Raw genomic sequence first — 12811 nt, 5'->3', positions numbered from 1 at the left:
CCCCCGCCCTTATGTAATCAGGGAGGTCAGGAGGACAGCCGCTGGTAATTGCACTTGGAAAATCTGGAAGCAGTCAGGTCAGGTTGAATCAATCAGCAGCCCCATGCCCGAGGCAAACACAGGGGCTCCTTTGGAAGATTGGACCCGGCCCCGCCCAAGCCTCCACAGACACATTCTTGCATTTCTGAGCAGAACAAAAGCAGACAACCCCAGGCCTAATCCCCCAAACTGGGAGCAGAGGGCCGGATTACTACACCCCACATTTGAAAACTGTTTTGTTCTTGTTATGCAAACTTCCTGGGCAGGGACTCCAAGGGCCCAGGGGGCGGGGAGAAGGGTCCTTAAATGCATCCTCTCTAGGCTGATGCCCATTCCTGGAGCTCCAGCCCCGGGACAGCCTGTGTCGAAGGTAACTCTCTTCCCCATTCTCTTCTCCTCCTAGAAATCTCTAGCTGCAGCCTGGCCAGGAGCGGCTCCACCTCTGTGGCTGGTCCTCCCCACACCCAGGAACATCTTCTGAGGATCCGCGGCTGGCTGCCCCAAGGGCCTGAAGCTCACGTCTGGCAGCTCTACCACCCCTGCCACAGGGAGGTAGAGGCCCCGGGGACCCTTGGAGCAGGGGGACCCAGGGGACGGTGGGTGAGAAGCCTTGATTCAGTAACCCAGAGGCAGCAGAGTCCTGTAGTTAAAGGCACGAGCGGCATGAGATAGAGACAGAAGCGGGTTCAAATCCTGACTTTGCTACTTGCTAACTGGGAGACCAAAGACAGAGCACTTATTGCACGTCTATTGGCCTCACTTTCCTCATCTGTAAAATGGACTCGTAACGGCTCCTTCTTGGTGGGCGCTCCTACAGAGCGAGGATTTTTGTGAGGATCAAAGGGGATGATGACACCTGGGAACAAAGTGGCACAGGTGAAGCAGGCGGGATGCAGGGGTGTGGGAAGAAGGATGGGTCCTGGGGGACTAATTCCAGCTGCTCCCACTGGGACATCAAGCGCAATGTTAGCTACTTCCCGGCGCCATTAATCTTTGTAATGACTGAGAAGCGACACTGCTATTAACGCTGCCCACAGAGGAAGCTCATTCCCAGAGACCATGTGGTTCTGAGTGCTGAGCTGGGGGCCAGCCCTCCCGGGCTCCCTCCCACCAGCTCTTCTGCCCTGAGCCGCCAGGCCTTGGTGGCCGATGGCCAGAGGCTGCTGCCCTGGTTTGCCCACACGAGGCTGGGGAGGGAAGCAGGACCTTCCTGCCGGGCTGTGTGGCTGGGGTCACAGGTGGCCTGGCCCATGGCAGGCTGGGCCGAGGGATCCCAGAGGGCTCCCTCCGATTTCCCGTCGGACCTAGGGAGGGGGCAGTGGCACCCCAGGCTTGGGGCGCCCTGGATGCCAGCAGGGCCCTCCTGTCCATGCCGAAAGCCAGGGTGGGGGTCAGTGCTGCGGAGAGGGGAGGTGATGGGAGGAGTCAGAAGCCACTTGCTGGAATTCAAGCAGGATTTCATACATATATACATATACACACATACATACATACACATCTATAAATTTATATATGCCATGTATGGTAATATGTACACATATACCATATGTATTACATATACCATATCTACATACATGTGTATCTACATATATGTAGATATGGTATTTAATTTTTTTGCCAAATGGAAATAGCCTTATTGTGGGTTTTTTCTGATGTCAGAGGTTACACCGTGTCTGAAAGAGGGTGGGAACCTCTTGGAGGACAGGAAGAATTGCTGGGGGAGAAGGGAGAAGGAACGTTTACTTTTCTCTGTGTCCCTTTTGTATCTTTTCCATTTTCCACCATGAGCGTGTTACCTATTCAAAAAGGTAACAAACATTTTTTAAAAATGCAAGTTCACTGCAAAAAAAGTGAAGCCCTCCAGAAGATGAAAATGAGGATCACCTCTAATCCACCCCCAACCTCCCTCCCATCCCCCCGCAGTCACCATGCGGGGTGGCGGGGGGGGGCGGGGGGGGGCGGGGGCCGCCCCTCTGGGCTCTCACATGAACAGGCACGCACACGCCTGGGGTATCTGTTGTTCTGGAAACTGTTTTGTTTCTTATGCCTCATGCCCGGGACACATCTGGTACAGAGAGTGCCCTTATAAAGGTGCTGAAACACTTGTCCATCTCTGTCCTAATTACCGCACGATCACCTGGCACGTGGGTGCAGCAGACGTCTTTGAAATTGTCTCCTGCTGATGGACACTTAGGATGTTTCCAGTATCTCTCTTTTATGTATAAGCCTGATGAACTTTCTTGTTCATGAATGTTTAGGAATGCGCTCATTTCTATGAGCTCCTGAACGTGGACCTACTACGTCACAGAGAAATAGATTTTAAAGGTTTTTGCTGGGCATAGCCAAATGCCTCCCAGCAGAGCCATCCCGCTTCGCCAGCATGGTCTGCTGTACGGGCAGCTTTTTTGTGGAAATCTGAAGCTCTGTGAGTCGGTCTGTCTCACAGGTGTTACAGGCACACACGGGTTTAAACACCAAGCCTGGTTCTGTCTGGGAAGCCGCCAGTGCTTTTGAGACTGTCGGCTCAGCCAGAAAGGTGGTGTGAGAATCCTGATGCTGGGTTTTCTTTAATCAGCGTGGGTGTGGAATCACGACCCGTGTCCTTTGATCTGGAGACTGCCCTGGTTGGGTGTGCAGAGCACTTGGAGTGATTGCCTGCGAGAGTCACCAACTCTACACGAAGGTAGAGGTGGGCATGGGCCCTGAGATGCCAGGAAGGGCCTGCCCCCAGCACCCTGCCAAGAACCTACCATCAGCATCTGTAGGCACCCTGAGGACCGCAGGTCACTGCTGCCTGGGGTCCTCACTGCGGGGGTCTGTCATCTGCTCAGGGAGGGAGTACACCGATGGCCAGAAGAGTCCAAGACAACAGGGTTAGGGAGCTGAGAAGGCAAAAGGAGGCCATTTCTCGGTGCTCCCAGGGAGATCTTCCTCTTCCTATAAAATTACCAGTGAGGGTGGGTGCTGCCCTGGGGACCCCGGGTCCCAGTGGGTGGCCGGGGAGCGCGTGCCCTCCTCCCGGCTCCAAGGAGCTCTCTGTCCTCAGGAACCATGGACACAATCAGCGAGGTGGTGCAGCGGGCCAGAGCCGCCTTCAACGCGGGCAAGACGCGCCCGCTCCAGTGCCGCGTCCAGCAGCTGGAGGGGCTGCGGCGCCTGATCCGCGAGCGCGAGAAGGACCTCGTGGGCGCGCTGGCCGCCGACCTCCGCAAGGTGCGCCCCGACCGGCCACGGGCAGGAGAGGGCTGCGTGCGCCCAGGACGTGGGCTGCGCGCCGCGGGCCAGGCTCTGCGCCCGGCTCTTGACACTTAGCCCCCAAAACACTCCGGGTGCCTCAGGACCCTTTTACGGAGGGGAAAGCGCAGCCGCTCAGATGGGGCGTGCCGGCTTCTCCTTGCGTCCTGCGGTGCCCCAGGTCCCACGCGCCAGGTCCGTCATCCCCACTCCTGGCTTCACGCCCTTCTCCACCCAGCCCAGCACACGAGGCCACCCCTTTCCGGCCTCTTCTTTCCTTCACCTCTCAGCCCCGTGCGGGCCGGGTTCTCCACACCAGGGAACAGCCCAGCCTGGCTTCGCGGAGGGCAGCCTGCTCTGCTGGGCGTCCTCCCTCCCTCCCTCCCCGTCCTCTCCTACCCCTGGGCAAAATCAGACCCCTCCGAATACTCAGCCCCTCCCCCTCGCTGCCCCCAAGTCACTTGGGCCTGCTTCCACCCTTCCATCCGCCTGGCCTTGGAAGAGAGCAGAGGGGCTGTGGAGCCCGTCCCCCTACCGTTTCCTGGCCTTTTGCCACTGTATTTTTTTTTTTTTAATTTCTCAAGATTTCTCATCTTACAGCAAAAAACAAAGGCAAGAAAACCCAGTGCTGACCTCACGACTTCTGTCTTGCTCTGCACAGCCAAAGTTCACGGAAGAACTGTGTGTCCCACTTTGCACCCCTCTCTCGGAAGCCCCCCACACTGGCTTCCTCCGCTGGCTGAGGGTCTCTTGGATTTTCTCCTGACTCTCTTTGGTGGCCTCTTTCCTGAAGCCACTTCATCAGGGTGGTCTTCTTAGGGCTCCGTCCTGGCTTCAAGTCTCGTTTTCATCGCTAAGCCTTCCCGGACAGCCCTCAGCTCAGTTACCCCCAACTCACTGAGTGACCCTCAAATCACTACTCAGGTCTGGGGTGCCCGAGGGCACCTCATGCTCGATGTGTCCAACCTGTCTGGGCCCCCAGCAGTGGCAGAAAGGGGCCCTCACAGACCCACCACTCGAAGGCTAATCCTCAGCTCTGCCCCCTTGTGCCTTCTTGCCTGGCCCACTGGGCTGGGGAGCCCACGGTGAATGGCCCCCTTCATGTGGGCAGCAGAACAAGCCAGGCTGTGTCCAATGGGCCCACCTGGAGCATGAGGTCCAGTCATGTTCCCATTTTGCAGACTGGGAGACTGAGGTCAGGAGGTTCACTTGGGGTCACAAAGCTGGGAAGCAGCGAGCCAAGGACCACCGCCAGCCCTGGGGCCTCTGCTCAGAGCCCCGGCTGCGTGGCCCTCACCCTGGGGCCAGCAAGCCTCACGGAGCCCTCTCGCTGTAGAACGAATGGACCGCCTACTACGAGGAGATCGTGTACGTCCTGGAGGAGATCGACTACGTGATCAAGAAACTCCCTGAGTGGGCTGCGGACGAGCCCGTGGAGAAGACGCCCCAGACCCAGCAGGATGAGCCCTACATCCACTCAGAGCCCCTGGGTGTGGTTCTCATCATCGGCACCTGGAACTACCCCTTCAGCCTCACCATCCAGCCCATGGTGGGCGCCATTGCTGCAGGTACCGTGAGCCCCGTTTTGGGTCGGGGAGCCAGGAGGGATCCCTCTTCTCCACTGCGGAGGGGAGGGCCTGGGGTGGGGGGCGCAGGCCTGTGCGAAGAGGCAGCCTGGGGTCAGGGAGCCATAGGAGGGTCCGGCTCTCACAGGAGGCTGTGGGGACCAGGCTTCCTGGTGCCCAGGCCCAGCCAGGCTCAGATGTCCACACAGCCTCACCGCCCACCATGCGCCCTTGGTCCCTGGGAGGGCAGAGCAGGGGGGTGGCCCCAGCATGGCCCTGATTCCGTGTGCTCTGCAGGGAACGCGGTGGTCCTCAAGCCGTCGGAGCTGAGTGAGAACACAGCGAGCCTGCTGGCCACCATCCTCCCCCAGTACCTGGACAAGGTGACAGACTCTCCAGGGCCCACGGAGAACGGGGGCGGGGCCATGTCTTCAGGGGTTGAGAAATAGTGAATTCTTGCAGCCAGGGCCCAAGCCCCGGGTGGGGTGAGGACAGCTGGCCACTCCCACTGGGGTGACTGGAGCCCCTGAGCCGAGAGAGGGGGTCCACTTGGTGGCGACGGCCCGGCCACGTGGGGAGGGGGCTGTGGTCCTTTCTGAGCCTCGCCTCTGTCCTCTCTCGGAAGGATCTGTACCCGGTGATCAGTGGGGGTGTCCCCGAAACCACGGAGGTGCTCAAGGAGAGATTTGACCACATCCTGTACATCGGGAGCCCCGGGGTGGGCAGGATCGTCATGATGGCTGCGGCCAAGCACCTGACCCCCGTCACGCTGGGGCTGGGGGGCAAAAACCCCTGCTACGTGGACAAGGACTGTGACCTGGACGTCGCCTGCAGGTGAGGGGCTTGGCCTGGCTGCCCCCCAGCTCAGACGGACGGCAGTTCACTCTGAGTGCCACTGACGTGGCCCCTGCCCTCAGGGCACCCGCGGTCCTGGCGGGAGCTGGGGCTGGAGGTACCATGCTCACAGAAGAGGTGCGGGAAAGGCTTCCCGCAGAGGAGGGGTCCAGGACAGCCCTGCCCGCCCTCATGTCCCACACACGTAGCCTTCTGGGGTGTGGGGCCCTGAGCACAGTGACACCTGGCCGTGCAGGGCTCAAGGCTGTGAAAAGAGGGGGATAAAGGCCGCCCACGCCAGACACCCCCCGCCAGTCAGTGATGAGGTCACCGCAGGCCCTGTGAGCACGTCCAGGGTCATGGGATCTAGAAGCCAGTGGGGTGCTAAGGGGCCCCCCTGGTGGACAGCTCACAGCAGAGCCCCTCGTGCCCTGACCCTGGGCTAACTGAGCCAGAGGCCTGTTCCTGGGGAGCCCCCCCGGGCTGGCGATATGTCATCTAACCTGGGGTTTTTTACAGACGCATCGCCTGGGGGAAATTCATGAACAGCGGCCAGGGGTGCGTGGCCCCCGATTACATCCTGTGTGACCCCTCGATCCAGAACCAAGTCGTGGAGAAGCTCACAAAGTCCCTGAAGGTGAGTGTTGGCCCCGGGGGCGGGTGACAGGCTGCCAGGTGGTGACATGGACGTGGACTTGAGAAAAGACTGGCTCATTCTTTTCTGCTCATGAAAATAATCCACACTCACTGTCGATAATTTGGAAAAGATTAAAAAGCATAAAGAAGAGGGAAAAGCTCCACCCAGAATCCCACCACCTAAAGCCAGTCGCTGCTGACTTGGTGCGTTCCCTCCATTCTCCTTGCTGTAGACGCACGCGTCTGGTCCCGGTGTGATGTCCAGACGCTGTGCGTGTATTTCTTTCAAACAACACAGCTGTCTTGCAGCACTTCGTGTGCCAGGAAAGTCGGCGGGCGCCCAGGGTGCGGCAGCTCCGTAGTTCTCGGGGTCGCTGCGCCATTGACTGCTGCCCCACAGGGCGGTGCCCACGTGTGCTCCCAGGTTGGGGTCACCAGTGACCTCACAGCCTGTAGCCGTGATGAGGGTCCACATCCTCACCTGGAGGCTCTCCTCCACAGGAGTTCTACGGGGAGGATGCCAAGAAGTCCCGCGACTACGGGAGAATCATCAACTCCCTACACTTCCAGAGGGTGATGGGCCTGATGGAAGGCCAGAAGGTCGCCTACGGGGGCACCGGGGATGCGACCAGCCGGTACATAGGTGTGTGCACTGCCCTTCAGGAGAGCACCGCCTGCCCGCCAGGGCTGCCAGGGGCCCCGCGAGCGGGCGGCGGGTGGGCACACACCCCTGAAGAGCAGACGCAGCCCCATGGTGTGTGTCCGTCACTTTCACCAGTGGCCCCGGGTTGGCTCTGGGCCTCTCGGAGGGCAGGAGCTGGACACAGCCCCTGGGAGGCCCCTCCCCAGCCCAGAAGCCCCTCCCCTCAAGGCCTAGAGGAGGCTTCACCTCCTCTGCATCCCGGCAGCTTCAGCAGAGGCCACAGGAGCCCCAGGTGTGCCGAGCAGGAGGGGCCCGCAGTGCCTGGGCTGGAGGGTCAGCAGATGGGGCCCCACTTGGCCCCCAAGTTGCCAGGAGGCTGAAGAGCTCCAGCAGGGCTCACGTGGCTAGCGGGGCACAGGGCCCGCCCCCTGAAGTGTGGAGCCCGGGCTCCTCCCGTATAGGTGAATCCAGGGTTCTCTCTGTGGTCCGCCGGGATGGAGCCTGGCAGGAGGAGGCCCCGTGCCTGCCCCGCCCCGCTAAGCCTTGCCGCCTTGTCTGTAAAGGGCTGGGTGAGAAACCAGACGCCTGGGCTGGGGTCTCTACACTGGCTGACGCCGGCTTCTTCCCTGCTCCAGCCCCCACCATCCTCGTGGACGTGGACCCCCAGTCCCCGGTGATGCAGGAGGAGGTCTTAGGGCCCATAATGCCCATCGTATGCGTGCGCGGCCTGGAGGAAGCCATCCAGTTCATCAGCCAGCGCGAGAAGCCCCTGGCCCTCTATGTGTTCTCCCTAAACGACAAGGTGAGCCGGGGGACCCTCCTCCAGGGTCCTGGGGCCCTGGGCGTGCTGCTCCTGCAAACAGGATCCAGGGGTTCACAGACCTGGGAGCAAATCCCAGCCTCACTGTTCACCGCAAGCCGTTTAACCTTCCTGAGCCCCTTTCTTCTCAGCTCTGAAATCAGGACAGAGCGTGAATGAGATGATGATGAGCCCCTCGGTGCCGCGCACGCCGTCCTGGGAACTGCTGCTCTTACCATCTCCCCACAAAACTACGTGGGGAGAGTGGAGAACCCAGCCTGGGGCTCGGGGCGGGGAGCGGCCAGGCGCGGGGGCTCTGCCTTCACCAGCTCCCGCGTCCTTGCGGCTCCAGGACGCGCCTGGGCAGCGGGGAGGGGGAGGGGCTGGGTGTCCCGGGCCGCAGGCTGAGCCCCGGGGCTATTGCAGGTGATTAAGAAGATGATCGCGGAGACTTCTAGTGGCGGGGTGACGGCCAACGACGTCATCGTCCACACGACGGTGCCCTCGCTGCCCTACGGGGGCGTGGGTGAGTCTGGGGCCGAGCTCACGGCCCACTGCCCCCCGCGGGTGTCCCCCCCCCACCCTTGGGCTGGGCCTCAGACTCCCACTGACCTCTCCCTCTGCTGGCACATCCATCAGCCACATTCAACCTCGAGACCCTAGAGGGTCCCAGAGGTCACCTGGGGCCTGAGAGAGGGCGCACGCGCCAGAGGTCGCAGAGCCACCTAGTGGCGGGGCTGGGATGAGGCTCTTCCTGGCCACTGTTCCTGGCGTGGATGCCTCGGCGGACACCCCAGGGATCGGGGGCCCCCAGGCCGCTCGGAGAAGGGGCGCAGGAGGGGCGTCGGGGTCTTGGGGCCACGCTGAGCTGGCTCCTCCCGCAGGGGGCAGCGGCATGGGGTCCTACCACGGCAAGAAGAGCTTCGAGACTTTCTCGCACCGCCGCTCTTGCCTGGTGAGGCCTCTGCTGAATGAGGAGGCCCTCAGAGCCAGATACCCCCCGAGCCCGGCCAAGGTGAGTGGCGGGGCGGCAGTGCGGGGAGCCGCTGGGCCCTGGGCAAGGGCCTCACCACGCCTCGTGTCCCCCACAGATGCCCCGTCACTGAAGCTGCCCTGGCCTCGCTGTGCTGCGCCCTTGGACGGCTGCTCCTGGCACCCCTCTTGCTCCGAGGGCATCCTCGCCTCCCTCTCTAGAGTAGAGACCAATAAAGTTTCCCAGCAGCCCAGGAATGTGCGTGCGTGCGTGTCTCTGCAGCCCTGCCCCCCACCCTCTCTGGTTCCCCCCATTCCCCTCCACCCCCCGGAGCCTCACTTTAGCCCCAGGGCCCCTGGACTTGGGGACGTCAGCTCCATTTCAGGTGTGTCCAGTGGAGGGGTGACCGTGGATACCAAGGTGGGGGTCCCTGGTGAGACCCGCGGTGGGTGGTCAACATGACCCCTTGGGTGACTCCAGAGTGATGGTCCTGGGGCTGGAGGATGGGTAGCCGGGGTCAGCCCCAGGACCCTCAGTGCCGGCAGCATCTGGGCCCCGGGGGTGCCTGAGGGGCCAGGACAGGGTCCAGCGACAACCATGGGAATCAGGGCGTGGGCCAGAGCAGGAGCCCGGAATCAGGCCAGGGGGAGAGCAGGGCAGCTGGGGAAGACTGGCCGAGGCTGGCCGCTGGCTGCTACCTGTGCCTCGTCCCCTCCAGGAGAAGCGAAGGGGGACTGGGCAGAGGGTGAAAGGCCCTGTGTCACTGGATGTCTACTGTGCACACCTGCTCCTTATTTTGCAAAAGTCAAATAACTGAATAGTAACAAAACCAAAATCTTCTCCAGACCTGCTGCCCCTGCAGCTACTACCTCATGTCCCTGCCCTCCTTCCTCCTGCCGACCCGTCCGGCCGAGCCCGTCCGTCCCCTGCTCTCTGCAGAAACCACTCCCGTCCATCCGGGCTCCAACCCGTGTAGGCAGGCCCACCGTCTTGGCCGCAGCCTCCCAAGGCCCTGCCCGGCCACCCCTCCTTGCAACACCCTCCCCCTCAACTCTGGGGTCCCGGGACCCCACACTTCTGTTCTCCCACCTCCCCGGATTCTCCTCCCACATTAAAGTCTCTGGCCCTGGCCCTGAGCTCCTGGCGGCCCTGAGCTGTATTAACGGCAAAGACCATATCCTGCTCAAAGGTGTGCCCCCCGCCCCCCCCGCCCCCCCGGCTGGATGCGGGGGAGGGAGTCTCGCCGGACCCGCCCCTCTCTCCTCCACCCCTACCCACCAGCAGCCAGATGAGGAAACCAGCCGAGGGAAGCAGTGTCGCCTGGGCTCGCTGCGCCACTCACCGGGGCCGCGTCTCGGGAGCATCTGCTCCTTCCTGAAACCACGGAAGTGTCACTTGCAGTGGCACTTGAGGGTCTCCTCAAAACCCTTGCTTGAGGATGTGTCGAGAGAGCTGGAAACGCTCAGCTTGGGGAGGAGACGGCTCGGGGTTTCCAAACACCTGATCTGCCTTGTTCCAGAGGGAAGATTAGCACCTTCAGGAAAAATCACCATCATCTCTTTCTCTTTCCTCCTCCTTTTCTTCCCACTTACTATCTTTATAACAAGACAGAACGATCTAAGCCGTTTCACTGTGATGTCCCAGACCTGACGCGTTCTGGACTAATCCTATTTCCAAACTAGATTTAACTCAAAAGAAAACAATGGAAAAACCCCTTGATCTTGCCTCCACCCGGTGATCCCATCTACTGTTTTCTCTTTCTACTGTTTTTTCCTGGGCTAAGGAATGGGCTGAAAAAATATTTGCACAACGGATTCATTCTTTCCAAACAACTGCCATTGTCCAAAACGTAAATGGCCGAGAGCCCTCCCCACTCGCGGGCCACCAACGAGAGCAGGTGACGTTCCGGGTTACTCCTCACAAACCGCCGTCACGCTGGGCCGAGGGCACGGAGGGCACCCTGTGCTTCCCGACGTGACTTCCCGAGTCTCAGCCGGATCGCCACAAGCTTAGCAAAGCATCCTTTGTTTCCACTGTGTGGAGCTTCTGGTGTTTAGATTCTCAGACATAAAACAAGCAAACCGTCTGTTGTGGTCACAGTCCCTTCTTTTGTTGTCGTGACAGAACAGAAGGGAAGATTTCCCCCGCTCGTTTGTTCGTTCAGCCAATATTTTTTGAGTGGACTGTCCTGGGTGCTGTGACAGGGTGATAGGGTCTGTGCTCTCGAGGAGCCATGTTCGATTGGGGTGACTTAGGAAAGGCTGGGTGCTGCGGCAGCAACAGGCTGACCCCAGGACAGCTGTGGGTAACCCGACAGGAGGTTGGCCGGGCTCTGCTAATGGAGGCCCCCCGGCTCAGGGCAGGCCTTGGGGGTTCACTGAAGCAGGGGAGGGGGAGGCAGAGGGTTGCCCACGGGTCGCCGCGCTCACATCCCGTCTTGTACCCCACCCCTGCCAGCTGAAAGGGTGCTGGGAACCGCAGAGGACCGTCGCCATCAGGCAGCAACACGGACACAGATGCTAAACACGGGAATAAACAGACGGGAAAAGTCCCGGCGGGAGGGCAGTGCCGCTCCGGTGATGGAGGATCTCCCCGCAGTGAGAGAGGCCGATTGGAGGAACTGACTGAGGGGAGGTAGGCCACGGCCCCCGAGAGCTACCCCGACCCGCAGGGACTCGTGTCCCCACCCCCCATCCCAGCCTCCCTGCTCCCTGCACCCCACTGCCCGGACTCCACCCGCAGCCTCTGGCCAAGGTTGAACAGCGGGGAAATGTACCATCTCCCACTCCCATGGGCCAGCATCACCCTCGGGCAACCGCAGGATGGCCCTTCTCTGACTCTCCTCCTTTCCCCGAATGTCTCCGGAGTCACCCTGATGGCTTGGACTGACCGCACTGTGGACCTTGGTGAGGGTAGCAGGTGCCTCGTGGTCTGTGCCAACTCCATCCCCTCCCCCCTCTGTAACAGTAATCCCCATTTCGTTCAGATACTCGCCTCTAAGAAAGGTCACTTTGTCCCCAGCTCAGAGAGAAATCTCAAATAGTCTAAACCAATCGTTCCTCAACGCTGGTGGCATGCTGGAATATTATAATAATTTTAGGAACTTCTAAAAAGATACTAATGCCTAGGATCCTGAGCTTTAAAAGCAAGTTTTATATAGACTTTATTTTTTAGAGCAGTTTGAGCAGTTTTAGGTTCACAGCGAAATTGAGCAGAAAGTACAGAGATTTCCCATATGCCCCCTGCTCCCACCCACGCACGGCCTCGCCCACCATCAGCGACCCGCACCAGAGTGGTGGGCTTGTTAACAGTTGATGGGCCTACATTGACATGTCGTTAGCAAGGGTCCTGAGTTAGTCTATGTTCCGGGGTGGAAACTGGGCATAAATATATACTTTATATATATATATATATATATATATATATATATATATATATATATATGTTTTTTTAAGTTCTGTAAGTGATTCTAATATTCTGCCAGGGTTGAGCACCCCTGGCGGAAGCCACTACTGAAGTGTGCTTTCCCAGCCAGTGACTAGGTGAGGATGGGCACGCCACCCAGTTGTGGGCGGTAGGGTGTGAGGGGAGGTCTACTGCGGGTGGACTCTGGGAGAGGTTCCTCCCTGATGAAAACAGAAGCAGCAGAAGGGATGCGTCCTCTTCTTAAAAGTTGGTGTGTCTGGATGTGACACCTGGAATAGGGCAGCCACCTGTGACCATGAGGACAGCCTCCTCGAGGCCAAGTAAGAATGGCCTGCTAAGAATGGGGGCTCAGAAAGATGGAAGCAACTTGACCCTGCCCTGTCTTTGGAGTCTTTGTTAACACGTGATGATAAGATGTCCTTTTAACACAAAACATTTGAAGTGTGTTTTCAGTTATTTACATTTGAAAGCATCTTATTTTTTTTGGGGGGGGCGGTACGCGGGCCTCTCACTGTTGTGGCCTCTCCCGTTGCGGAGCACAGGCTCCGGACACGCAGGCTCAGCAGCCATGGCTCACGGGCCCAGCCGCTCCGCGGCACATGGGATCTTCCCAGACTGGGGCATGAACCTGTGTCCCCTACATTGGCAGGCAGACTCTCAAC

General features: G+C 59.8%; 1 protein-coding gene across 1 annotated transcript; it reads left to right on the top strand.

Moving 5' to 3' along the window:
- Positions 1-578: 578 nt before the first annotated feature.
- Positions 579-8976, top strand: ALDH3A1 (aldehyde dehydrogenase 3 family member A1). Its single transcript, XM_079905338.1, has 12 exons — positions 579-591; positions 2615-2722; positions 3086-3252; positions 4610-4841; positions 5136-5221; positions 5464-5672; positions 6192-6309; positions 6810-6951; positions 7587-7753; positions 8177-8276; positions 8635-8765; positions 8842-8976. Exons 3-12 carry the CDS (start codon positions 3091-3093, stop codon positions 8854-8856), a joined length of 1362 nt encoding a protein of 453 aa, XP_079761464.1. The 5' UTR covers positions 579-591; positions 2615-2722; positions 3086-3090; the 3' UTR covers positions 8857-8976.
- The last annotated feature ends 3835 nt before the right edge of the window (positions 8977-12811 follow it).

The sequence above is a fragment of the Stenella coeruleoalba genome (genome assembly GCF_951394435.1).
Source record: "Stenella coeruleoalba genome assembly, chromosome: 19".
Lineage (NCBI taxonomy): Eukaryota > Metazoa > Chordata > Mammalia > Artiodactyla > Delphinidae > Stenella > Stenella coeruleoalba.
This window is presented reverse-complemented; position numbering and strand designations above follow the sequence as displayed.

Bases quoted from the DNA above. Each gene is read 5' to 3' on its own strand.
- ALDH3A1 (XM_079905338.1), top strand. From the start codon at position 3,091: ATGGACACAATCAGCGAGGTGGTGCAGCGGGCCAGAGCCGCCTTCAAC. The intron at 6,310-6,809 runs GTGAGTGTTGGC...TCTCCTCCACAG, and splicing joins AGCTCACAAAGTCCCTGAAG to GAGTTCTACGGGGAGGATGC. The intron at 7,754-8,176 runs GTGAGCCGGGGG...GGGCTATTGCAG, and splicing joins TGTTCTCCCTAAACGACAAG to GTGATTAAGAAGATGATCGC.